Source organism: Trichosurus vulpecula, chromosome 5 (genome assembly GCF_011100635.1).
Source record: "Trichosurus vulpecula isolate mTriVul1 chromosome 5, mTriVul1.pri, whole genome shotgun sequence".
In the NCBI taxonomy this organism is placed as follows: Eukaryota; Metazoa; Chordata; class Mammalia; order Diprotodontia; family Phalangeridae; genus Trichosurus; species Trichosurus vulpecula.
In genome coordinates this window covers 299,540,475-299,566,767 of record NC_050577.1, presented here as the reverse complement: position 1 = coordinate 299,566,767, position 26,293 = coordinate 299,540,475, and the positions used below count along the sequence as shown (strand labels likewise).

The window sequence follows — 26,293 nt, the reverse complement described above, 5'->3', positions numbered from 1 at the left end:
CTCACGAAGAAGGTAGAGACAGATCAGAAATCAGGCAAATCACAGGTCTCAGAGCCCAAAGAAGTTTGAGAAGTGGATCCCCAAAGTTGAAGGCAGTTAGGAAGCAGCCGGGCCTGGCTTCAGGAGACCTGGGTTTGAATCCTGACTCAGGTACTTCGGTGTTGTCATGGGCAAGTCTGAGCCTATTTCATCTGCCAAATGAGGAATCATGCTTGTGCTCCCAATTTTACAGGGTTCTTCTGAGGAAGTCATGCGCAAACCTCAAAGCCCTTTGGCAAAAGGAGGTTTTATTAGTGTCATCAATACGAGAAAAGGTATGGTGATGACCAAGCAGGGGGCAGATCTGGGGGGAGGGGCAGAATCTAGGTGTAACTGACAACGATTAGATCTGAAATAGTGGAGGGGAGAGGAAGCAGGAAACGTCCCCTGGACCATGGCAGTAGTTCGGGACTGGAGGCTGGGGCAGGTTCCCAACCCCAGATTCAGCTAATGGGGGGGCACAAGGGTCAGGACTGGGGACTGACACCCCTACCTCTCCCAATAATGTTACCAGACAGTAATAATTCAATTCTTAAAAATTATTTTGCTTTTAATCATTTTTACAATTCATTCAAAATTAACAGATGTTAAACTTTTGAAATGAACCTGAGAGGAATAGCTACCATGTTGGGTGACAGACAGCCAGGATCCCAAAAGATCCAGATTCCAATCTGCCACCAAGATAAAAGCGAATAGAGTTCAACGTGAAGACCTGAATTCAGGTTCCTATGTGTTGAACTGCTCAACAGCAGTTCACGGGGAAGGCCATGAGTTGAGTTGACAAAGGGAGACGGTGTGCTACAAAGATCCCCACAGTCTCACATCCAGAGGACTCTGCATTGGTCTGATCACATTCAGACACTTCTCGTAATAGAGAGAGGCTGAAGAAAGCAGGATGGCTGGGGGCTTGGTGAAGTGTTTTAATACATAAGAAGGACTCCGGTTCTTACTGGTCATATGGAGGGAAGAGAGCTGGGACTAACAGGCCTATTACCCAGAAGCACTTTGGGGCTCAACATAAGGAGCAAGTTTTTCATTGGATGTATCCCCAGACGGAAGTGGTTGCCTCAGGGAGAGTGCTCCCCACCACAGAAGCCTTGGAGAAGCCCTCCAGCTGAGATCAGAGGGTCTGAATTTGAACCCAGAGGCCCCTGTCTCCTTGTACAACCTGGAGCCAGGCGAGTTTCTGCCCTAAAATGCGGCTGCCGGCAGATGGTCCCTTTTCATAACGCTGGCTTGAAGAGGCTTCTTTGCATTCAATGGGGTGCCCTTGCAGGTTCTATTTAGAATTCCTGGGCATCTATGACTGCAGCTATCAGCCACTTTGTGATATCCTTTGGAAATGAGGGAGCCTGAGCCACACCAGAAAGCCTCTGTGGCTGAGCCTGGGGCCTGCTAGCAACTGCATGTAGGACTGGCCATTTGGAGGAATGGGCATTCAGCGATACTCCTCTAGAGCCCTGAAGGGTTTGATGTCGAGCGTGGAGGAGCCCTGGCCATTGGAGGGGTCTCCAAGGGCCAGCTGTTCATCTTCCTACCCAACACGAATGTGACTGTCTGGCAGCTCAAGGTAACTTCTGTGTCTGACGGAGGTCTCCTGCAGCCCAAGGTGCATGTCTCAGAATGACCAATCCCGCTAAGCGGCACCCCCTCCCCAGGCACAACCAGCTGGGGCAGGTCGGGGAGAAGTGCCCTGCTGTACTGGAAGGGCTCTGAACCGAGGTCCCTACACTTCCCTGGGCACCTACTTCACAGGGCTGTTTCTGGGGAAAGTGCTTCATAAACCTTAAAGTGCAAAAGAAAGGCAAATCACTGACTAGTTCACCCTGAACATGGAGAGGAAATCTTGTTTGTGAAGCCAAGTGGTCAGTTCCTAGCTCTGCTGGAAGGTACCGGCCCATGACAGGGACTCACTTTCTACTAAGGCCATTTAGAGATGGTTCTAACTGTTGGGGGTCTTCCTGACACTGAGCCTCAACCTACCTCTGCCATTTAAACCCATTCTCTGGGGCTGCCTCACTCCACAGTGGCTCAATCCCATCTCCCCAGGACCACCTGTCAAATGCTTGAAGACTATTCCACATCTGCCCTGGGTCTTAGACTCTGAAGGTCGTTCCACCAATCCCCATGCTGTCATGGCGGCTGGGTGGGTGGAGGGTTCCTGCCCCTCCCTGCTGCAGCCTTCCAAAGTACCAAGGACGGCTGGGTACAGCCACCAGCCCATCATCCCACTAAGCATACCCGGAGATGCCTCACATGCCACCTTGCTCCTTCTCCTTCCAGGTGTGGGGCCCAGGAAGGCACCCATACCCTGCTCTTTACTGAAATCAGGCCAGAAGGCCCTAGGCTGCCTGACAGACGAGGGCCTCCTGGGAAGTTAGGAACTAAGGGTCAGAGACTCCTGCCCAAGGTCGGCCAGGCTGGAAGGAGGAAAGAAGGGGAAGGATCCAAAGGGAGTTGGGGACTGGTCAGCTCTCCTCCCCAGTGCAGGGTCAGGCTTCACATCCTGGCAATGAACATGATTTTTTAAAGGAAAAAGAGGCTTTTTCTCCTTTCTGGAAAAATGTGTCCAGAGGGGAAGAAGTGATTGAAGGCCTGCTCCTTTCTGATCCAAGGTCGGGGCTGGTTCAAGCTGGGGACACACTGGCTTCCTTCCAGAGCATCCCCTTAAAGGGCCCAGGCCCTGGAGCTTCAGGAGACCCTCCCAGGGAAGCTGACACAGGGTGTCAAGAAGGTGGGGAAGGTGGAGTGTCCTCAGGATTCCTGCATGGAGGCTGCTAGGGTCTGCTCACCCTCCCCTTCTGACTTCACTCCCAGAGGACAAGGCCACAGAGAAGGCCCTGGGACCCCATGGCTGAGTGACAGGACCATCAGCTTCACAACTGGACACGGGGTCCTGACTCCTTGCACCATGGGCCAGCCAAGGTGAGGGGCTTAGCCTGTGAGGAGAAGAGGAAAGGTTAGGAGTCAGCCCTAGAGAGGGTAAAAACGTGGGAAATATGAGAGGATCTGGAGGCAGAAGGGACCTCAGAGGCCATAGAGGCCAACCCCCTCACTTCTCAGATAAGAAACCCCAGGCCCAGGTAGTATGCCTCAAAGGTAACATTGGAATTCATTTCCTTTGAAATCCAGGGTTCAAATCCAACATTCTCTGGTGCTCCCCACCAACACACCCAGGCCAAGCAGCTTGCCCTGATACCCAGGCCACGGTACCCATCCCTGCCCCCCAATCTCTCTCATCTTTTCAGGTTGGGTGCGGGGAGCCCGGATGTGTCTGGGGTCTGGGCCATTGGGCAGAAGGCTGCTGGGCCCGCAGGGAACACCCTCCCTTCTGTGCCCTTCCCCCACTCCTTGGGACTGAGGCTCTTACTCAGATCTCTGTAGCCTCTCGTCAGCCTAGGGCTTGGTCAGTGCTGGGTTTTCTTGGCTGCTGGGCGTGTCTTGGTCGTGACCCTTTTTCCTTCAATTACAGTGAAAGCAGACAGAGTTCTGGGGTCAGTCTGGTTGGCCTCTGACTGAGCCCACAGGCTGGGAGGCCACAGACTCATTTTCTGGAAGAGCAGGGACCATCACCCGTGGCAGAAGCTTGAAGCAGCTTCTGCTTGCCTCCCCTTCTGGTACCCCCACCTCCACGGGCCTGGGCCTGCCTCACCTTCCCTCCCCAGCTCCTCCTGCTCTTGCCTCACCCTCAGCTCAGCAGCCCTGATGACCGTGCCCACTCTTCAAGGCAGACATAAGAATATGCCAGCAGGATTTCCTGACTATTCCAGAACTTTCATTTAAAATCTGCCAGACAAGGACTTGTCTACAGGCATCGCTTTAATTCCTGGCTCAAGGGATGGCTATTGATTCTCTGTATAAAGAGCCACCATGAACCCGTGGGCCACGCTAGGAGGATAAAGTGTGAACTGGGATTTAGCAAAGCCCGTGGCAAAAACTTCTCTACAATGAAGACCGATGTGGCTTGACCACAGTCCAGGAAGGCAGATGCTGAGCCAGAGGAGGGGCGCCTTGGAAGGGGGTCTCAAGGGCAGGCCTTAGCGCTGCCTAAACGACTCCACAGCTAGCCCAGCCCAATCTGCACCTGACCTCAAGGAAGACATGCCTGACCCACAGGACAAGTCCATCCACGGACAGAGTACCGGGACAAAAAGGGAAAGGCCTGGATAGACCCCTGCAGCTCCTTGGCCCAGAACCTGCACACTTCCGTGGCCTCCAAGCTCAATGAACCAAGAGGGAGAGAAGGTGCCAGGAAAGGAGATGAGACCTTGGGAGAAGCATCATGGCCAGGAGGACACGAGAGGGGCAGGGGCCCTCTGCCCTGCTCAGACTCTGGAGCACTGGCCTCCATTTGAGGAAGGACACTCATAAGCTAGAAAGCAACCAGAGGGAAAGGCCCTGAGGCATCACACTTACCAGGGTCGGCTAAAGGAGCTGAGAGGAAAAGAAGATGGAGGCTGAAGGGAAGTGAAAGTGTAAGGATGACAGATTAACCTTGGTCTGCCCGGCCTCAGAGGCTACAACCAGGCCAAAGAGGGGAAGCTGCAGAGGGCCGTGGGGGAGCCACAAGGGAGCCACAGGGAGAGCCTCGGGGGAGCCACCATGTGGCCAGGGCTGGCGAGGAGGGAGGGGGGCCTTGGCACACACTTGACCCCACCTAGCCGGCTCACACCTGCCCAGCAGAGAAGCGGCTGCCTCAGAGATGTCACTTACTCTTTTTACCAAATGGCTTCTTCTTCTTCCTCATCACTTCCTTGGTCTGCTGGGGAGTTGTGGATTCTGTCACCAAAAGATGAGGAGGGAAGAACTGGGGGGAGGGCTCCAAGAAACCCCCAGCCCACTGACTCTCAGGAAACGCTGGCTAATGGGCAGAGAGGGAGGCCCCTGCCATGGCCTGGGTCACCAAGGAGGAGGCTCAGGGCAGGGATGGGGACATCTCGGGGCTCCTGCCTCAGTACTGAGGGGAGCTCAGTTAATGCTCGCTGACCTGCACTGGGGACCATACAAAGGACGATGCCTCCCCCCACTGATGGAGGGCCTAAGACCTCAGAGGTGACCCAGTTTAACCTTGTTTTATAGATGAGGAAACTGAGGCCAGAGCAGGAGAGCAACTTGCAAAGTGAAGTCACATCCCCAAGGAGACGCGGAGCCAGGATCTGAATTCGGATCGCCTAAGCCCAGACGCCCACATCTCGACTCTCCAAAAGTCCTGAGACGTGAGCAGCTCAAGCATGATGACTGCGTTTTACAAACAAAGAAACTGAGGCTCGGGCTGAAGCATCTTGGCCAGACATGCTGCCAAGTGAATGGCCCTGCCCTCTGGGAGGTCCGGGGGGGGGGTACCACGGGGGACAAGAAGAGTCAAGGGCCAGATTCACCCCAAGGACTCGGCTCCTCCCACGGCCCCCAGGAAGCACCTAACCACTTCAGACATGGACTGGCCTCTGCTTCCTCATCTGCAAAACGTGCTGACAGCCCCTAGGAACTACACCTCATAGATTTTGGAGGCTCCGAGGAAGAAATGTCTGTCAATCACATCAGACTCTCACCAGGGACGTGTGATCTCGGTAGAGTCACCCCACTTCCCCCAGACTGTTTCCTCAGCTGTAAAAATGGTGGGGTTGGCCTGGAAGCTCCCTGAGGTACCCTCTACTCTGGACCAACAAGTCTATGCACATTAGGCAGTTTGGGGCATGACAGAGGCAGTGCAGCCTACTGCCTAAGAAGATCTGGGTTCAAGTCCTGACTCTCCTGAGGCTGGGCAGGTGCTCTGGGCCCCTATCTAGGGCTCTAAGGTGGGGCTGCCCCAGCAGAGGAGGGGTCCCAGGGCAGGGGCTTCCCGGGCCTGCCTGTCCTGACCTAAAGCCTGGACCCCCAGAGGGGCAGAGGGAGGGGAAGGAGAGCTCACCCTCGCGGCCCACCCTGGAAGAGAAGCCTGTGTGGCGGCGCCAAGGGGACAGACCTGCAGACACCGGGGGCTGGAGCTGGTAGCCGATCAGCTCGCACCAGCCCACGGCATAGATGTCAGGTGACTCACAATCCACCCACTGGTCATACTCGCTGTCCCAGCCATCAAAGTGAATGCTGAGCAGCCGCTGGACCACCCTCTTCACTGTGGCCACACAGATGAGTCGCGGCTCCATCAGGTCCACAGCCTCCAGCTTCATGCCCACCTTGAAGCCGTGGTTGGGGCAGTCCTGGAGGTGGGGAGGAAGACATGCTGGTTCTGAGGTCCACGGCAGGAAGCCTGTGCAGGGGATCTGAGGCCATGCCCTCCCCCATTATCCCAGGGACAAGGGAATCTGATTCTAAGATGCCCTGGTTGAGGCATATCCCATAGACCATCCCATACTCTATCCCAATGGAGATACTTCCCTAACCGCTCTGGGGAAGGGAGCTGCCTTGAGAGGACTGGGATAGCTGGGGCTCCTGGGAGAGGAGGCTCACCCTCACCCTCAGGAGAGGCAGAGGCCTTATAATAAAGGAGAATCAGCCATGGGCTGGCCACCATCCCAAACCTGCTGCCAGTATGGACCCATTAGGAGGATGGCTTGTGAGGGCCAAAGAACACAACCCAACAACTGCTACAAGCCAGAACATTGGATTAAAATCTGGGCACAAAGCAAGTGGGCCCTGGGCCCTAGGCCCCCAGCCCATGGTCTCTGCCAGGAGTACCAATCCTGCCCAAACCCAGGGTCTCTTCACCATGTTGAAGAGTCGAGCAGGAGCAGCTTTTGAGTTGGTCTCTTCAAGGTACGAGGTCCAGTCAAAGGTCTTTGCATCATACCCTGGAGAGGAAGGCAGAGGAGAGAACAATGTGAGTCAGCATCACCAACATGCCTACTGGGGTTGGCTCTCAAGGCAGCAGGGTCAGGAAGGCATGAGGATAAAAGCCTCAGTTGTCCAGCCTAGTGGGAAGAGTCTGGGCACCCGCCACCTTGGGCTTTCCAGGCCCCGGGGGTGCGGCTCTCATGTGGAAGAAAGACAAGACTTGCTTTGCCTGGGCCCAGCGGGCACAGAACGGATGGATCAGCCATCCTATCAATGTGGGTATTCCCCCCCATGATGCAGCTTGCACCCCCACGCCCCATCCACGCCTCTATCTATGGAGGTGACAGGTCCTACGTTCCCGATAGGGTGATCCTGGGGCCTCAGCATGGGCCTCCACGTCCAACCTCACCTTTTGGAGGTGTAAGGTCAATGGAGTTCTTCTGGCAAAAGGTGGCTGGAAAGATGGCGTGTGATGAGGCATGGTAACAGAACCAGTCTGAGCCATCCACAGAGGTGGAGCCGTCAATGCAGATCATCAGGTAGCCGTCCAGGAGAACCTACACAGAGCGAGGGGAGGCTATTGTCAGCACAGTGACCCACATACGGGGCAGCCCCCAACCCAAGAGAAGCAGCTGCCTCGAGAGAGAGCCCACGGGCACCCATGGCCATCCCTAAGGGAGGCAAGTGAAGCCCACCCTCTTATGTCACCTGGACCAGGAGCTAAAGCTCCAATTGTCACAGACAGAACTTAGGAAGCCCGGTACCACGGTGGGGAAAGGCCACCAACATTTCAGCTAGCTGGTACCTCTGGCTCTAAGAAGGAGCCATCAGAAATTTACAGTCCAACAGAGAAAAACAGGCCAGACACACACCAACGCTTAATCCCCAAGTCAGGCCCATAGGACCATCCGAGGGCAGGCCAGCACCTTCCAGCCCAACACCCCCATTTTACAGAGGCATGATGGCTTCCGGGAGATGCCAGTTACCAGCCCCCACCTCCACACCCAGCCCTGCCCTCTCAGAGGCCACACCTTGGGAGCCCTTCAGAAGTGTAGCCATGGAGGGGCTGCTAGCCCCAGCTCACCTTGCAGACAGTGGCCACACAGATATTGCCCAGGTTCAGTGGGTCGATGGCCTCCAGCTTCATCCCTTCTTCAAACCAGCCTCCTTCTGTGTAGACAGCTCGCACCTTTGGGAGAGATATGGACAGGGAGTCAACAGCACTGGTCACTGTTGGCCAACAGCCAGCAGCAGCTATCCCCAGCCTGGGCCCAGGGGAAAAAACAGGGCAGCCAAAAGCTAGAGGGAGCAGAAGGAAAAGGGGCAGCCCTGAGAAAAGATGGGACTCTTGGGGTGTGGAAGAGACCCTGGTAAGGGAGAGATCACCATCCAGAGCCAGGAAGGACGCGAGAGACCACCTCTAAGCACCGCCCCCCCCATGGAGTCCTCAAAAGCCTGGGTGCTCACCTTCTTGAAGAGGTAGGAAACGGCATCACAGTAGATCTTGCGAAAGGTGGGGTGGCTGCTCATCTCCCCTCGCCTCTCTGTGCAAAGGAGAAAGATGGAAGGGAATGAGGTGGGGCAGCCAGGGACACACCAGGGGCAGGTAGGGCCCTCCAGGGGCCCCGTGAGATGGACCAGCCTGGGCACACATACTGGGGGCAGGCCGCACCCTCCAGGGGCCCCATGAGATGGACTAGCCTGGGCACACATACTGGAGGCAGACAGGGCCCTCCAGGGGCATTCCCTCCCGCTCTGCCCTCACCTGGCTTTTTGATGCTGTGGCCAACGCGGCGGGACCAGCCCACAGGGTGGATGAGAGGACTCCACATGTGGCACCAGAAATCATCATCACCGTCGCCATCCTCATAGAGCAGCCGCAGCCGCCCCCCGATCACTGTGTCCACCACGGCCATGCGTGTCCTGGACACGTAGGTCTTGTCTACCACCTCCACTCGCATCCCCTGACGGAAGGGGTACTTCATGCTTTCTGCCATCTGTGAATAACCAGGCCATGAGGGCTAGGGTGTGGGGCGTGGCAGCCCGAGACCCTGAGGCAGGGGGAGCCAAACCAGGCCAATCCTGGTGGGTCTGGATGGGAGCCCCAGGCAACAGGCATTGGGGCTGGCCCTCCTACTCCCTCTAACTGGCTGTGTGACCTTGGAGAAGTCACTCAGTTTGAGGGAAGCATTTTCATGGCCCTTCAAGGCTGGGCAATGGCCTCCTCTTGGCTCGCACATTCTAGATGTGCGTGAGGTAGGGGCTGGAGAGCACTCAGAACCAGGACACCCACCTTCAGAACCTCCTGGGGTCCAGACACAGACCCTACTTTAGAAAGCCGAGACTCAAGGGAGGAAAGTCACTGCTTCCCATCCCAGAGGAAGAAGAGGCCAAGCTGGAACCTAGAGCTTCCCCCACACCCAGGCCAGAGAGAGACCGGCCAGGAAGGGCACCTCGAGCTGACCTGAGGCCACACCTACTCCAGCTGCCCTGGACTTGGATCCAGGCCCTCCATGCCCTCGATCCCAGCACTGCTTCTGGCTGCTGCCTGACAGCACATGCTGCCATTCTTGGGGCTCCCATTCCCAACACCGAGACTCCCCATAGGCTTTTAGGAAAAGGGACTGTCTCTCCTAGGACTCTCCAAACCTAGCCCTGTGCCCATCCCGTAGTGCACGACTAACAAATGCTCATTCATTCATTCATGGTACTCTCGCCACTGCCCCTGCAACCTTTGCCTTTGGGCCTCAGTTTCTCATAAAAGGAGGGGTGCCTCGATGACCCTCAGGCTGCTGCAGGGAGCAGCTATCTTGCCCTGCTTCTCCTTCCTTTAAGTCCTCTCTGGGGCCTCCTGGAGTGTCAGGCTGGCCGCCCCTTTGATCTCTTCCCTCCAGATCTCCTAGACAAACTCCATGACTGGCTCCCTCCATGTTGGGACAAAGGAGGAGAGAGCATTTATTACTGGGACCAAGCCTGTGCCTGGCTGACGGCCCCTCCCCCACACATCACAGGGCTAAGCTCCTTCATCTGTAACGTGAGGCAGGTCCTGCCAGTCCCAGGTCTAGGATGCCCACACAAGAACCTTTCCGACTAGTACTCCCTGTTCCCAATGCCCGATCCCCACCCCCCACCCCCTCCTGGGGCTTGGGCCTCTAGAACACCTGGGTTCCGGGACTTGGTTCTCTTTGGTTTGGGTCTCCCTATCATGACATCCTATCTACTTTATTCTATGCGTTAAAAACATAAAAATAAGGGGCAGTTAGATGGCCCAGTGGGTAGAGCACTGAGCCTGGAGCAGGAAGACCGAAGGTAAAATCTGGCCTCAGATACTTAGCAGCTGTGACCCTGGGCAAGTCGCTTAAGACCTGTCAGGCTGTTTCCTTCTCTGTAAAATGGGGTTAATAACAGCCCCACCTCCCTGGGCTGTTGTGAGGATCAATGAGCCACCACTTGGCACAGTACCTGGCACACAGTAGGTGCCATATGTTTGCTATTATTAGTATTTGAGAAGGGGTCTTAGGCTTCCCTAGAGCCTAGTGGGGCTGCCAAAGGGGGCCATGAGGGAAAAAAGGTCAAGAACCCCTGCTCTAAGGTCCCTTCCAAATATTCTGCGCACCTAGATTTTAATAATAATGATAATTAGCATTTCTGTAGCTCAACTGATCCTCATGACATCCCTGAGAGGGAGGGACCATTATCCCTGCTCTACAGATGAGAAAACGAAGGCAGACAGGTTCCGTGACTTGCCTGGAGTCAGAGCTACAAAGTACCTGGGACAGGACTTGAATTCGGGTCTTCCTAACCTGCAGTCCCACACTCCACCCACTGCCCCTCCTGCCCCTGACTAAAAGGTAAGTTCCTTGGGGGCGGGGGCTATTTCTGCCTTTCTCTGGATTTCCAGCACTTGGCACATGGTAGGCCCTTCATGTCTGACTGACATACCCCTGATCAAGCCTGGAGTGGAGACACTGAGGCCCAGATGGTTACTGGGCCAAGGTCCCAGGCCCTAAGAGGCAGGGCTGGGATCTGAACCAGGCTTCCTAACTCCCACCAGCTGCAGGACACAGCCCTTCTCATCCCAGGCCTTCAAGTTTATCCAGGACACAACACAAGGTGGTTTTTACTTTAGAGACTTTCACTTATTTGAACCTCACATTAACACTCTTAATGTAGGAAAAGTAGACGTTACTAACCCTTCTGAGAGAAACTGAGGCCCAGAGGGGCCAAGGGCTTGCTAAAGGTCACCGGCCCCTGCTCCAGGCCCAGGCTGATTCCTTGGCCCCAGCTCCTGCCCCCAGATCCTCCTGCCCCATGCTTCGAGGCCCCAAAGTCCCCTCTGCCCCCTCCTCTTCAGGGTATCCACAGGGCTGACTGATGGGCACTCACACCTCTCAGCATCTCCACACTCTCACAGAATGCTCACCGAGGCCTGGGGCAGACCCAGGAGGGGGCAGGAGGCTCACCCCATGAGGTGAGGCAGCCTGGGCACACATACCGGAGGCAGGCAGGGCCCTCGAGGGGCCCCATGAGGTGGGGCATGGGGTCAGTTTCAGAGGACTCCACAGAGGCCACTGGGGGCCAAGGCTTACTGTTTTCTTAACTAATAGGCCCCACAGAGGAAGCAAAGGGTTTGTTCTTATAAGCAGAAGCAGGGAACTGTTTTATTTCAGGCCCTAAAACTCCCTAATTTACGAACAGCTTAGGAAGTTTTCCTGTTGTTTAGTCCAGCGTTTCTGGGTTTTCCAGGCAAGTCGTTCACAGACAGCCTCAAGAACTCAAAGCCCTGCCCTTGGTCGGGCCCCTGTACTGCAGAGCCTCAGGTTCCCTTCATGTAACATGGAAGGGCTACAGGCAAAGCAAGGATCTGTAGAAGGCCAAACATGGGTCAGAACAGCTTTAGCCTTCACAGGGCACCTCTCCCCTCAGCAGAGACCCCAAGGGCCCTTTGATGCCAGTCTGGGAGGGCTCAGAGGCCCCTCTGGGACCAGGCACTCACAGCCTGGGCGGAGGTGGAGGCAGGGTAATCGCAGAGCGGGGAAGGAGGCTTTGACTGCCTCGAGGCCAATTACAGATGAGAAACTGAGGCAGGAGAAGTCAGATGGCTTCCCAAGGGTGCCCACCTCCCACAGGAAGCCTTCCCTGATTCCCACCCTCTGTGCTGGTGCCTCCACCACCAAAAAAAGTCTGTGTGGTTACAGCTATCATCCCTGATAGGAGGCCAGCTTCTTCACTAAGATCACAGAAGTGTCTTCTAATTTGGCCAGTGCCCATCAGGCACAGTGCCCCGCAGAGAGCAGGTACCTAAAGGCTGAAGTCACCTGAGATCTGCAAACACAGCCCGAGAGAGAGAGAGAGAGAGAGAGAGAGAGAGAGAGAGAGAGAGAGAGAGAGAGAGAGAGAGAGAGAGAGAGAGAGAGAGAGGGAGATGGAGAGAGGGAGAGAGAGAGAGGAGAGAAAGAGAGGGGGGAGGAGACAAAGAGAAGGGGGAGGAGACAGAGGGGGGAGGAGAGAGAGAAGGGGACAGGGGGAGGGGGGGGAGGGAGAGAGAGAGAGAGAGAGAGAGAGAGAGAGAGAGCCATCTGTCCTCATTCAAGACAGAAAGAATACTCCCAGCCACATCCCCAGTTGGGCCAGCAGAGGGAGCAGGGCAGGCTGGGAGCAGGCAGGAGCAGGGAGAGGCCCTGGCAGAGGCCGGCCTGAGACACTTCCGGGTACGGGAACCAAGGCTTCCATTGGTCCCTGAGGCCTATTCTGCAGCTCAGTGCCTCCCAGACAGCTTCCTTAAAATACACATGAGAAGCCCCCGAAACGCTGTGCTCCATACTGTGGCCACAAACAAGGAAGGCCCTTTGGCCTCTCAAGAGCGGACTGATTAGTTAGTGCCCAGGATCTCGAAATTCTGGTCAATATTCCTAAAGTCTGAGCTGGGAGGGGGACAGGGGATGGCATGCTGGGACAGCCCACAGAAGCCAGGGGTGAGCTGGAGTAGGCTACCAAGTTCCACCTTGTCCACAAAGCCTCTCTCTCGCCCTGAATGGCCCCAGCATCTCACATCTATCCCTCCAAATTAAATACTTAGGCTCTTCTAGGTGTTTAACTTGTCTTACTAAAGATAGTTGTGGCTCTATGACAGCAGAGATTTCTAGACTGTGGATAACTGTCACCACCCTCCTCAAAAAACCTTCTGTGGCTGCCTAGCACCTATAATCCCTTAGGCCGGTTGTTCACAGGTAGCACTTAACGACTGCTGGTGCTGCCCTTCCTCACCACCTTCCCTTCCAACCTTTAAGGCCTTGTGTCAGATTTCCTTCTTTCTGTTCCAGGATTAAAGCCTTCTCTTTCCCACCTCCACATCTTTGTCCAAAGGCATTCTCACCTGCTGAATTCCTACCATCCCTTCAAGCCCAACTCAATGCCTCTGCCTCCTTCCTGATGCCCCGAGTCCCCGAAGACCTGAGCCCACACGCAGTCCTGCAGCTCTCCAACGTCCACTCTGGTTATCTGGGTCAGTGTCGCCCAGGTCCCCAAGCAGGAGACTGGGGCCACATCTGAACCTGGCATCTCCCCCTCATCTAAGCCCAATGTCCAGCATGCAGGAGGTTCTTAGAGAGCCCCTGCCCCATCCCTCCTGCCATCCACAGAACAAGAGCTGAGGATCAAGCCAGACTCACACACCTCAAGTCCTCACCCCTCCCGTGGCAACGTGACCTTGGCCAACCCTCTGGGCCTCCGGTTCTCTCCAGTTTAAATTGAGAGGCCAGGTCTATAGAAGATGGCTGGGGCATTCCAACCCCAGCACCCAACACCACACCCCTGACATACAGCAGGCTCTTAGTAAAAGCTTGGTGATTAATTTACACTGGAAGGAGCGAATTAAAAGAAAGTATCAGGATGCAGGAAGGAGGGGCCGGGACTTGGTGGCGGCACGTGTGCAGAGAAGGGGATACCAAGGACGGGATGCCAAAGACCTGACCTTAATGTGGAAATCCACCGGGAGGGTCCTGGCTCCCACCAGCCGCTTCATGAGGTAACTCCTCCAGTCTGTGTACTTGGCGTGAATGGCTGTGGAGACAGAGGTACAGAGAAGCCTTAGAATCCTCCTCCTGACCACAAACCGTGCCCCAGAGCCCCGGACCAAGGGACTCAGCTGGTCCCCCCACCCAACACGCATGCAGATTTGCCCACACTCACTCTGAGGGGGCACCAAGATTTTGCTATTGATCGCACACCACCCGATGGGGTGCACATCCACAGTGCCCAGGTTACACCAGAAGTCATGGCTGGAGTCAGTCTCAAAGCCTTCGTAACGAAGCAGCACTCGGTAGCCTGCAGGGAGAGAGGAGACTGAGGGGGGCGTTTGACGACCCTGGGCTCCCCCTTCTGCCTGGCCTCTACCCTAAAGCCTCCTAGGTCTGAGCTGAAGGCTCCTGGGCCAGCCTCCACCAGGGAGCGAGTTCTCATCCTAACTCCTGACTAGGCACCTACCGCCACCAGCCCCACCCCACTGACGATCCCATCCTGTCCCCCAAGAGCAATACCTCCCCATTTTAGAGAGAAGAAAGGTGGAGCTCCCGCCCAGAGCCAGCTCCACTACTGGCCTCCAGGATCCTGGAGCTACTCAGGCAGCTGGTCAGTGGCAGCACCTGAACTCGCAGGCTAGGGCTGGTCTTTTCCAGAGCCCTGGGGCTCACCTGCTGTCTGGATGACTGAGGCGATCCAGTAGACCCGGCTAGGGAGCACGGCATCGCTGTTCAGGACCTCCACCTTCATCCCCTTCACCACATCATCCCACTGATCAAACAGCGGAACCTGTGGGGAAGAGCAGCTGGGTCCAGGAAGCCTCCTGGGTTGCTCTCCCCACACTCCAATCCCCAAGCCCAGACCTGGACCCTATTAAAGGGCTGCAATCACTTGGAGGAAAAATGGATTGACTCAGGAAAACACCCAGACATCTGAAAGTTCTTCTGGCCTCCCGAGGCAAAGACCCCACATATGTGAGTGGGTGTGCTCCCCAAGGCTGGGGGAGGGTGCTCTGCAGCCAATGGGCAAACACATTCAGGGAAAAGAAATTCTACTCAGTCCCAGAAGGGGAGAAGTAGGCCCCACTGGAGGAGGGCAAAGGGAGACAGATTTCTGCCCTCTAGAAGGAAAAAGGTTTTCAAAATGTGGGCTAGGAAGAGAGCTGCCCTGGAGCTGGGCCTAAGCAGCTCAGACCTCTCCGGGGCCTTAGACGGCGTGAAGTGCAACGCCTGCATTTTACAGGGTCCCAAGAGGGACATCCTCAGAGCTCAGACAAGGAGTGTGAGGGAGGGCAACGCAGAGCCTGGCACTAGTGGGCGCTTAAAAAATGCTTGTTTCTCCTCCTGAGGGGAGGTTTTGGGCCTTTCTTCGTATCACTGGAAATAAGCAGAGTAAGTGGCCAATTAATCCATGATCAGGCCTCCAAAAAAGTTTCTGATTGGTGGGAACACTCAGAGCACACACTAGCGGGACTGGGGAACCTGGACCTCAAGGCCAAATGTGGCCCTCTAGGTCCTTGGGTGCAGACTTTTGACTGATTCCAAGTTTTACAAAACAAATCCTCCTCTGCACTAGAAGACCTAAAGGACCACAAGCAGTCTTGAGGCTGCATATTCCCCACCCCTGCCTATGGTGACCTGCCCCATGCCACACCCAAATCCCAGATTTGGAGTGGGAGGTCTTGGATTCACATGCTGATTCTGCCACTTATGATCCCTGGGAGCTTGAGCAAGTCTGTAGGGACTGGGGGAATCCCTCAGGCCCCAAGGCCTGGCCTAGTTCTCAGGGTTACTTAGGGCTTTTCTAACTTTCAATCTTAAAAAAAAAAGTTTTTCTCCTGAGCAGGAATGGGCCTCTGGGTAACCTCCACCCTCCTACTCCTAGTTCTCCCCTCTGGGCTCAAGCAGAACTTGATTTTTCCAATTTGTTCTTAGCAAAAGCAGAACCCAGAGCACCTTGAGCTCAAAACCTGAGCCTCCAGATATGAGTTGGGCCAGGTGGCTGTGTGCTGGGACACTTCAGCCCAAGCACATTCCAGCCAGGGTGGCCTCGCTGTGGTCTCACACACAAACCCCACACCTGCCCACACACCCCTTTCCACGTCTCACCCATCCCCTCCCTCCTCCACAGGCACCACCAGCCTTCCTCACTCACTCCCCTGGCACCAGATTTGTCTCTTCACTCCCATGATCACTCAACACAGTGCCTGGCACACAGAAAGCACTTAATGAATGCTTACTATCTGACCTAGCAGACACTCCCTCAGTCTCCCAGGTATACAGTGGCACTAAGGCGGGCAACAAAATAATTCAGAGAATCGGGGAGAAGGAGGGAGCTTTGCCCCATTCAATCATGCGAAGACAAGCACCCAGAATTACTAGCCCTGGGGGTGCAGGGAAACCCTTCCTTTCTTCCCTGGGACAAGAACAAGGCAGGAAGAGGGAGGACAGAACAGTCCCTTCCAGGAGCAGATAAGCACAGAGAGAAGCTCCATGGCACATCGTGTCCTCAGGCTTTCGGAGGAGTCCAGGCGCTGCCAGGGCGGAGGGCAGCAGGCATGGGGGAGATGCCAGAGCACAGGCCTCAACAAGGTCAACCTCACTCCCACCAGTCCTACATCAGGGACACACAAGACCGTCTCTCTGAAAACCCCTCGACCATGACCCCATTTCTATTGGCAGTTTGATGGCCTGGTGCCGAGAGAAGCAGAGGGAGGAAAAGAAGGGAGAGAGGGGGTGGGGAGAAAGAAAAAGGGAGAGCCAGAGCCAACAGGCAAGACTTGAATTCCAATCCTGCCTCAGTTTCCTCACTGTGTGCCTCCCTGGGCCTCAGTCATGTCTAGCTATGTTCCTAGAAGGCTCCAAGTCTTTTCCATTTGTTAAATGGAGCCAGGGCAACCCTTAGCTCACAGGGCGTAGTGAAGGCCCAAGGAGCAGAAAATAATCTAAACCCTGACCCCAGGTAAATGTAAGGGACTACAATCTGTGGGGCAGGTGCTTAATGCTGGCTGAATCAATGAGCAAGCAATTGTTAAGTACTGACTGTGTGCAGTCACCTCCCTGCTAGAACCACCCCTGGGTACAGGAAGGGCCCAGCACTGGGATTTGGCCTGTCCCAACTTGGTCTGTACCAAGCAGTTTCCGTGTTATCTCCCCCATCAGATGAGAGCTCATGGAGGGCAGGGACTCTTTGATCCTCGTTCGGGCGCCCAGGGCTGGCCCAAGTAGCCAACTATAGCAGCCAGGAACCACAGAGGAAGAGAAAAACAGAAAAAGACTCAAACATTCCCTGACCCCAAAGAGGAGGCTCCCAAGGTCACAGCAGCAGACAACCAAACCAAGACAGAGGGAGGGATCAGGGCCAAGGAGACCCGGGGCCTGCCCCACCCCCACCCCAGGAGAGGCTGGGGGTGGGGGAAGGGGGGGTTGGCAGACCCAGGTCCAAAGCTCCCCAGGCAGCGAGAAACTAACTTCCTCCCTGCCTGCCCTGAAGCCCCCTCCCCACCCCCAAGCAGACACAGGCCCAGGTTCTTACATGTTTGAAGCAGCTGACAGGGGCCGCCTTGTAATTGTGTTCCTTTAGGAATTTCCCCCAGTCGAAGCCCAGGACCAGAGCTGCGAGGGTATGAGAGAAGAGAGAAAGGAGGGGGGCTGCAGGAGCTCTGGCTAGGCTGGGTCACTGCTGCCCCAGATCCCACCCGAGCTCCTAACACATCTCATACCTGGCCCACCCGAAGCCATGAGGAAGGCACTTCTCCCAGCCAGCAGTAGAGGCAAGGTGGAAGCCCAGGGTCTGTGGGCAGAGCCTAGTTAGCCAGCCCCCACCCCTCCACATCCAGGGAACTGGCCTGGGGGAAGCCCCAGCCCCAGCCTGCAGAAACCACTCCCACAGATTCAGAGCCAGAAGCCAAGGATGCCACGCCCCCTAGGTCAGGGGTCCGTGAACTTGTTTTAAAACATATTTTGATAATGTATTACAAAGTAATAGACTTCCTAGTAATCCTATGTATCTGATTTCATTCATGAAGCTGAGAAGGGATCGACAGGCTTGGGGGGAGGGGAGGGAGACAGAACCAAACAAGGTAAAGACCCTCAGCCTAGGTGGTGTGACCTTGGGCAAGTGACTGAACTGGGCCAAGCCTAAATGTCTTTATTCACTAATTAAGCATTGGCTAGCTCAAGGACCCCAGGCCAGGGCGGGAGAATCATCCCAGTCCCTGCCCTGAGGCCCTTACCCCACCAGGTTCCTGGGGGAGGTCCAGTCTTCTCCTTTGTTTGGGGCCATCTGTACACCAAGACACAGAGTGTCCAGGACCCCAGTGGCAGACAGTCAGGTGAAGGCCTGGGGGGGTGGGGGCCTTCTTAGAATCAGGTTTTTAAAAATGACTTATTTTCTTGGAGAACGTTCTTGAGCTGGGCCTTGAAGGAACCTTGGGGTTACAGGAAGGAAGGAGGGAATGCCCAGCTGCCATGCTGGGGGGGGGGGGGTCTGAACTTTCTTGTCTTTCTTGTTTCTAGTCCTTCTTACAAGGGATGGCTCAAGGCAGAAGAGAGGGAAAGGATCCATTTGGAAATAAAGGTGATGTCAAAATTAAAAATATCCCACAAGATGGCCAAGTTGTGGGGGTGAGGGCTGGACCAGACACAAGTCTATGACACTGAGCGATCCTCACCCCATCTGGACACACTCCCCACACCCTCCACAGCCCCAAGGCCAACATCCCAAAGTCCTTGGCTCACCCAAACAGACGGCCCCCTCCCCACCTGGCCCAGCCTCGAAGACACCCCGTCCTCACCGTCCTGCCCCGTCGGGGTCCCATCTGCGAGCTGCCCCGTGCCCTGGGAGTGGAGAAAGGCGCCAATCTTGGCAGACCAGGCAGCCTTGTGAAGGACCTTGGCCTTCTTGGTGGGCGGCTTCCCCTGGAGGAGGGCACAGAAAACAGGATACCCTGGTGCTCAGTTCCGGAAGCACTGATCTGGGCATTGGGGGCACACAGAGAGAATCCCTGCCCCTAGGGAGCTCACATACAACTGGGGGTGGTGGTGCTGTGGAAGGAGAACTGGGCAAGGGCAGAAGGGCCCTGAAGGAGCTGGAGAACAGAGATGGGGGAGCCCTAGGGCTGAGGACCTCAAAGGGTAGAATCCAGTCCCTCAACTTAAAGAGGAAACAATTAAGGCCCAAAAAGGTCCCTGGACAGTAAGAGGCAGAGTCTCAACACTTGCCTGTCTAGGCCTGTCTTGGCCCAGCAGCAAAAACGTCCTGTACTTAGCTCCCAGAGACCTGGGTTCAAATTCTACCTCCACTGATTCCTGCCTCGGTGACCTTGGGCCTCTGTAAAACGAGAGCATCCTGGCCTGAAGGATTCATTCAGAGTTAATCCTGGGAAGTGGGGGGACACGCCTGAGGACACCACCACCCACCAGAAACAGGATTGACCTTGTGGTCTGTCTCCTCTGCCCTGTGTCCTTCTCAGTTCCAGGTGCAGGGAAGACAGATCCGGATCCAGAAGCTCAAAGTCACAAAGACCCTGAGAGTCAGGATTCCAGGTGGGAGAAGGGGGAAGAAGCTTGGGGATTGGTCTTGGGATGCTAGCCAGACAGGCTTAGGATGGATGAATTAAACTGTGAACCCATTCCCCTCCCCTCCCCTGCCCTGCCCTCCCAGAGACCTAGGCTGGAGGAAGGCAGATTATGCTCCAGAGGGGCTGAGGGAAATGTTTGACCTTGCTATACCTTCAAAGCCAACAGTTCTTTGTAAAGGTGAAGAAAAAAAATTTCAATAAAAAAAAAGATGTTGGACTTCTAAGATGGCCCCCAGAAGATGCTGGACTTCTAAGATGCCCCCCTCCACCCCGAGAGCTGGTAGTGCTCCAAAGACTCAGATCCTGTGGGTCCCACCCCCAGGCCTGGGCTTACACTGTATCCCCAGCACTTGGTGTGACCTTTTGAACATAATAAGCACTTAATAAATAGTCTATTAATTCATTCACTCCGAGAATCAGAAGCCCTGCATTACCCAGCTTCACCCCTCACCACCTAAATGACCCTGGTGAGCTCCTTACCTGTTATAGGCCTTGATTTTCCTTACTTGTAAAATGACAACACCCCTCCCCTGCCTCTCTCACAGAGGGAGGGGGTCGTGGTGGGGAAGGAAGCCCTCCCTGCCCCCACTGACCTCTCTGAGAAGGTCACACACAACTTGCTGTTTTGTACTACCATGTCTCACTAGCTGAGAGGCCGGAGTCAAGGGGACCTCAAGATGACTGAGCTCTCTGGTCTGGATCTCTAATCTCGCCTCAGACGCTTACCGAGCTGTGTACCCCGGGCTTGTCACTTTAATAGCTACCTGCCTCAATTTACTCAACTGTAACACAAGAATAATGCCAGCATTCACCTCTCAGGGTGGCTGTGAGAATCCTATTTGCAAGACGCCTGGCACATAGCAGGTGCTTAATAAATGCCTGACCCGGTCTCATCGCTCACCTCCCTCTTCCAACATGTCCGGCAGTCCTGTTTCCCCCACTGCTGTGGGCAGGGAGCTACATGTCCCAACAGCACCCAGGGCAGCTCCTGGCTAATGGGCAAGTCTGGAGCCGTAAGAGAGGACTGGCCTAGACTCCAAAGGCAGGCCGCATGTACGAAGAAGCCAGAGAGCCGAGCCCCCACTTCACAAATGGGTGAAATGAAACCAGACAAACCAAGTCAGTGGCCGGAGGTACTGAAAAGGGCAGCAGATGGGGTATCAGGAGAGCTGGGTTCTAATCCCTGCTTTCCAGTGACACTGTGACCTCTTGGCCTCAGCTTCCGCATCTGGAAAATGGGGGGTTGGACTAAATGACCTCTATGACCACCTACCATGGTGAGTGAGCTGGCCGAAGCACCCAGAGAACTGGATGGCAGGCAGGCCAGCGCCAGGCCTGGTAGACCACCGAGGTCACTAACTTGAGAAACTCCTTTAAACTCTCAGGGCCTCAGCCCCTCAAGTGCACAGCACGCTCTCCAGTGATGCAACATAAGCTCCCGGAGGCGAGCCCTGCCTCATTTCTCTCGCTGCACCCCCAGAGACAGGGATCTCTGGGCTTTGCTCAGCAGCTGTCCAGGGCCCACCATCAGCCGGAGCAGCTGAGCTCCCTGGCCGGACCCTTCCCCTCCGTACTGCCAGACAATCCCCCAACCACCCGAACCTGTGCAGGCCATCTCAGCCTCACCTGCAACCTCGCCAAGATACTGGCTTTCTTGGAGTTGGAGGAGTAGCTCCTAGAGCAGGAGACGCTGCAGAACCGCTTTGTCTTGGAGAAGAAGGCCTCCCGTGTGCCAACGATGCCACACATCTCACAGACAGCTGGGGGAGAGGAGAGGCGGGGAGAAAACAGGGAATGTGACCCAGGCAACTCCCATCACCAGGAGCTAAAGAATGGAAGTTTTTCTGAACCAGCTGATTAAGCCAGCTCAAGCCCCCACCATGGGACAGTCAGAATCTGACCTGGGGAAGAATGCCAAAGACCTGCCATGATCCTTCAGCCGGAAGGCCCCGTGAGACTTAGGTTGTTCCCCAGGAGCCCCTGGAAGCACTAAGATGCCACTGAATGTAAGGAAGATCCAGGGGAGGGGCAGCTAGGTGGCGCAGTGAGTACAGCACCAGCCCTGGAGTCAGGAGGACCTCAGTTCAAATCTGACCTCAGACACTTGGCACACTTACTAGCTGTGTGACCTTGGGCAAGTCACTCAACCCCAACTGCTTTGCTTTCCCACCCTCAAAAAAAAAAAAAAAGGAAGATCCAGGGGAGGGTTGGGAGACAGAGAAGCTGACCACCATGGCATCGCAGGTGAAGCAATGCACATCTCCCCATCCCTGCATCCTCAAGGACCTCCTCAGAAGGGCAGCCTCAGCCTCAGTGTCCTCATCTGGGAGGGCCACACCAGCAAGGGCCCCAAAGAAGAGATGCCGACCCATGCCTCCCTCTGCTCAGCAGGCGGGGGCGGGGGGGGGGGGGGGGCGTCGTGACAGAATGCAGCAGCAGAAATGCCCTCAGATCAGCTTTGTCATGAGGGATGGTTTGATTGGAGGTCAGGGCAGGAAGGGAGAACCACAGGGGCCTGTACACAGATAGTGAGTAGGGCCAGCTGACAAGGAAGGCCTCCAGGACTGGGGATCAACCTTGTGTGTAACCTTTGGGAGGATAAGGCAGAGAAGAACTGGCTGCAATCATGGAACTCCCAGATCAGTGAGACAGCACATCACTGGAGCTCTGAGTGAAGAGCTGCGTTAGAACGTCCCTAAAGGGGAGCCTAGCGTGGGAATGCGCCGTGTGGCCTTGGGAGCCTTGGCCTGCCTGGGGCACAATGTCCTCATTTGTAAAATGACCTCTAGGGTCCACGTCAGCCAAGGTCCAACAGACTTGGACCTGAGAGACCTTGGTGACCATGGGTCCAACCACCCTCACTTTACAGATAAAGACGCTGAGGCTGAGGGAGAGGGGACCTGCTGCCCAAGGTCACACAAGCACCCAGGATAGAAAGCCAGGCCCTTCAACACCGAATCCAGCAGCGTCTGCACTGGACGCCTCAGCAGCGTGCGAAGTGGTGGAGCTCCGATCTGAACCCAGGCCCAGGGCTCTTTACACTGACTCTCACCCAGGGCACAAGGCCTCATCCACACACAGAAACAAAAGGCTGTTCAACTGGAGCCGGAGGCTTCTGGACTAGACAGATCAATAACCATGCTAAAAAAGCCCCAAATCACTAATAATCAGAGAAATACCCATTCAGCTGAGAACAGAACTGTGGGCCTCACCCGAGCCTAGCCTCCTCTGCCGCCCCTCAGGTTCACTTTCCACTCTGAGGCTCCCTGTCACAGGGGTCTGGTAGCAGGGACCACTGGGACGGGAGCTCGAGGGCACAGGCACACGGCAGGCCGGGGGAGCTCTAGAACGCACCTGGCTCAGAGCCACTGCCATCCTGGGAGCGAGGGGTGGTGGGGCTGGGCATCAGCGCGGGAGATGCAGGGAGCTCCCCAGCCTCACGGTCATGCAGCTCGTTCTCGTTGTCACTGGACTCCTCCAGGTAAGAGCTGCTCTCACTGCCCAGGCTGCTGTTGTAGCCCTGGAAGCTGTCGTAGCCCCCAAAGAGGTCCAACTCCTCTTCCTCCTCCTCCTCCTCATCTTCCTCTTCTTCGTCCTCCATCCTCTCCGAGGATGGTGTCTCCTGGTGGGAGAGTAACAAACTGAGGACAGGAGCCTACTGTTCCTCCCATTAAGACTATGAGCTCCCTGACGGAGGGACTGTCTTGTCTCTCTTTGAATCCCACAGGCCTGCCACACAGCTCCTGGCACAGAGTAGGTGCTTAGTGAATACTTGTCTGCGTGTGGAAGGAAGCGGGGCGGGGGGGGGGGGGGGGGGGGGGGGGGGGTTGTGTGTGGAAGGAAGTGGGGGGAGGGGGGGGCAGCTCGGCGGTTAGAGATGATCCTAAGGTGAATGAGAAGGCTATAGACCTGACACATCCCCAGGTCTGCCCCAGAGATGTCAGCCACTACACTGGCTCTGGTTAGGCCACCAATGACCCTCTCAAAGGTACCAAGAACGCTGCCCGATACAACCACTGGAAAAAGTGATTTTTCTTTCTGACGAGGGAGGGCGCACATGGAGATGGGGAAAAAGGGGACATTTCCAGAAATGATGGTGATGGGATGACGACAAAAGCACTGATAACAGGGCCAATGATACAGGGCCAAGAATACTCCCTCTGCCCTACCCCAGCATTTATTAAGTTCCTACTGCCTACCAGGAGCTGTGCTAAGTGATGGACCAAAGGATTAGGAACAGGCGTGTGCACGCTCGTGTGTGGCTGCACGTGCACTGTCTAAACCTGAGCTTACTCAGAAACCAATGTGGGGGGGGGGAGGGGAGGGGTGACAAGCTGGACCTTTCCATGGTTGTGGCACGGCGATGGGAGAGGAGGGAAAAGGACGAAGATCCGTTCCCCAAGAGACAGCAGATCAGTAACCATATTAAAAAAAGCTCAAAATCGTCACCACTTCTACACCACCCAACAAGGGCGCTGCTGGACTGTGACTCGGGCAAACACATTTTTTAAGGCAGGAAGGGGTGAATGAGACAAGGGTGCCCCTGGTGCCTGGATATAAGCCTGGGACCTGGAAAGCTCCCTGGGAAGCAGGACTACCAAGAAACCCCCAGTCGCCCCAGTTCTTCGGAAGAATCGCAGAGACTCCCCGCTACAGAAGGGGTGGGAAGGGTGTGAGTCCCAGAGCCTCGGGCTGGGGAGGGACACAAGATGCTGCTCACACCTGGGGACAGGGTGCTCCTCAGAGGGCTCAGGCTGACTTCAGTCTCTAGCACTGAGGAGGCGCTTAATAAACTCTGATGGGTTGGTTGTCGGGGCTTCCTCCACGCCTTCCTTCCCTCCACGTGTATGACCAATCACATAATATATGCACAATAAATAAAAACAGGTCCTTGTCCTGTTGCTTTTCGAAGCAGCATTTACAGGCCGCTGGACAGATACGAACCCGGCCCAACACCCTGATCGATGGGAGTCGATGAAGATTCTGTCTACCAGTACGTGAAAGCAGTGACAAGATGCAGCCCTGGTGGGGAGAGGGGCTGGCCTCTCGGTCAGGAAGTCAAGCAGCATTAATTAAGCACTTGCTGGATGCCAGGCACTGTCAGCAGCCCAAGCTCTGTGACCTCGGGTAAGTCACTCAGGCTGAGTCCTCGGCCTCTGCCTAAAGCCGGGGTCCCCAAACTTGCTCTGCTAAGCATTTGGGGGGGGCTGACGCCCACGAGGTCCGGGGCCCGACCACGGGGAAGACCACGGATGGGGGCGGGGGAGTGTCCTCCCCTGGGAGCTCCGAAAAGCCAGGGCCCCCAGGCCTGGCCACATCAGCCTCCCTCGAGGGCCCCGGGGACCCGGGGCAGGTCCCTTCGCCTCTCTGGGCCTCAGGTTCCCCATCTGTAAAAGGAGGAGGTTAGAGAGGTCACGTGCAGCTCCGTGTCGCGGGTGCTCCTGTGGCGTGGGCACGCACGTGTTTGGTGTCCATCTTTTGCGCCTGCGTGTGCCTCAGTTTATCCACCCTTGAAAAGGACAAAGCTTCCCCTCCCCCGTCTCCCCCCCAACCCATGAAGGAGCCCTCGGCCTGGCCCGGCCCGAAGGGGTGCTTGGGGCTCTCTGGGCCTGGCCCCAGATCACAGCACGCTCACCTCGAAGCCCCGCTCCATGAGGCCGCCTAGGCCGCGAAGCCCGACGCCCGACGCCCGAAGTCCTAAAACCTCACCGCGAGCCCGCCGCCGCCGCCATGGCCGCCGCGCCTTCCGCCTGCACGAAGCCCATTGGTCGCCGTCCCGCGGCGCCTGGCCAATCGCCTCAGAGAACAGCAGGAAGGGCCGCCCACATCCTGGCACGTGCTCGCACGGGGCCGCTAAGCCTTGTGGGGAGTGTAGTCCTGGGAGTGAAAAGGGAAGGGGGCGGGAGCAGAAAGGAGATGGGCTGTTAAAGCCCTCAGTATTAGGGCTGTGGCTGAAAGAGGTCTGGGAGGCCTTGTAGGCCAGCCCCCTCATTATGCAGAGGGGGAAACTGAGGCCCAAAGAGCTGATCTCAAAATCTGCCTAGGCCAGCCCCCGCATTATACAGGAGTGCAAATGGAGGCCCAGGAAAGTGATAAGATTCTAGAGACAGAGCTGAAAGAGATCTCAGAAGCCAGTGTACACCAGCCCCTCATTATGCAGAAAAAGAAGCTGAGGCCCAAGAAGGTGATAGGATCCTAGAAGGGATCTCCGAGGCCATCTAGTCTAGCTTTCTCATTTTACAGAAGGAGAAACTGAGACCCAGGGAGGGAAAAGGACTTAGCCAAGGTCACCTATTAGTAAAATCAGAGCCAAGATTTAAAGCCATGTGCTCTGACTCAAGATCAATTCATAGAATTATAGATTATAGATTACATATAGATAAAAGGGACCTTAGACACCATCTAGTCCAACACCACCCCCATTTTACAGAGGAGGAAACTGACGCAAAGGATGAGGAAGAAACTTGTCTAAGATCATGCAGCTACTAAACTGCAACCAAGTTGTCTGATTCCAAGGTCAGTGTTCTTTGCACCCTCCCATTTGGATGCTGCATAGATTAGAGACAGCTCTTTCTGACTCCCAGGACTGCACCCTGCCCACTAAGCCTGGTTTCCTCTCATAAGCTACCTAACTTCCTTATCACTGCCGAGTAGATCACCATCCTTCCATCCTTCCATCCCTCTGACTCCCAACATCACAATCATCCTGGACTTTCTCATCCCTCCACATCTGAGCTGTTGCAACTGGGGCTCTCGATTTCATCTCTACAGCATCTCTTGTTGATTTCACCTCTGCAGCATCTCTTGTTGATTTCACCTCTGCAGCATCTCTTGTTGATTTCACCTCTGCAGAATTATGTCCCTTTCTCTCTTCCAACCCTG

The 26,293-nt window shown here is 55.6% G+C and overlaps 1 protein-coding gene across 2 annotated transcripts; it reads right to left on the bottom strand.

The window, feature by feature from the left end:
• Positions 1-563: 563 nt before the first annotated feature.
• On the bottom strand, positions 564-25,192 carry L3MBTL2 (L3MBTL histone methyl-lysine binding protein 2). Of its 2 annotated transcripts, none has more exons than XM_036761140.1 (17): positions 25,047-25,192; positions 22,766-23,033; positions 21,038-21,171; positions 18,626-18,749; positions 17,365-17,444; positions 14,502-14,619; positions 14,002-14,136; positions 13,784-13,872; positions 8,576-8,807; positions 8,278-8,354; positions 7,895-7,999; positions 7,220-7,367; positions 6,745-6,827; positions 5,948-6,236; positions 4,753-4,818; positions 3,410-3,499; positions 564-2,978 (listed from the first exon to the last, which is right to left on the bottom strand). In XM_036761140.1, exons 1-16 carry the CDS (start codon positions 25,062-25,064, stop codon positions 3,447-3,449), a joined length of 2,019 nt encoding a protein of 672 aa, XP_036617035.1. In that variant the 5' UTR covers positions 25,065-25,192; the 3' UTR covers positions 564-2,978; positions 3,410-3,446. The 2 variants fall into 2 exon arrangements, with proteins under 2 accessions (XP_036617035.1, XP_036617036.1); XM_036761141.1 differs by having other exon boundaries at positions 6,002-6,236; positions 25,047-25,161.
• Positions 25,193-26,293: the final 1,101 nt, after the last annotated feature.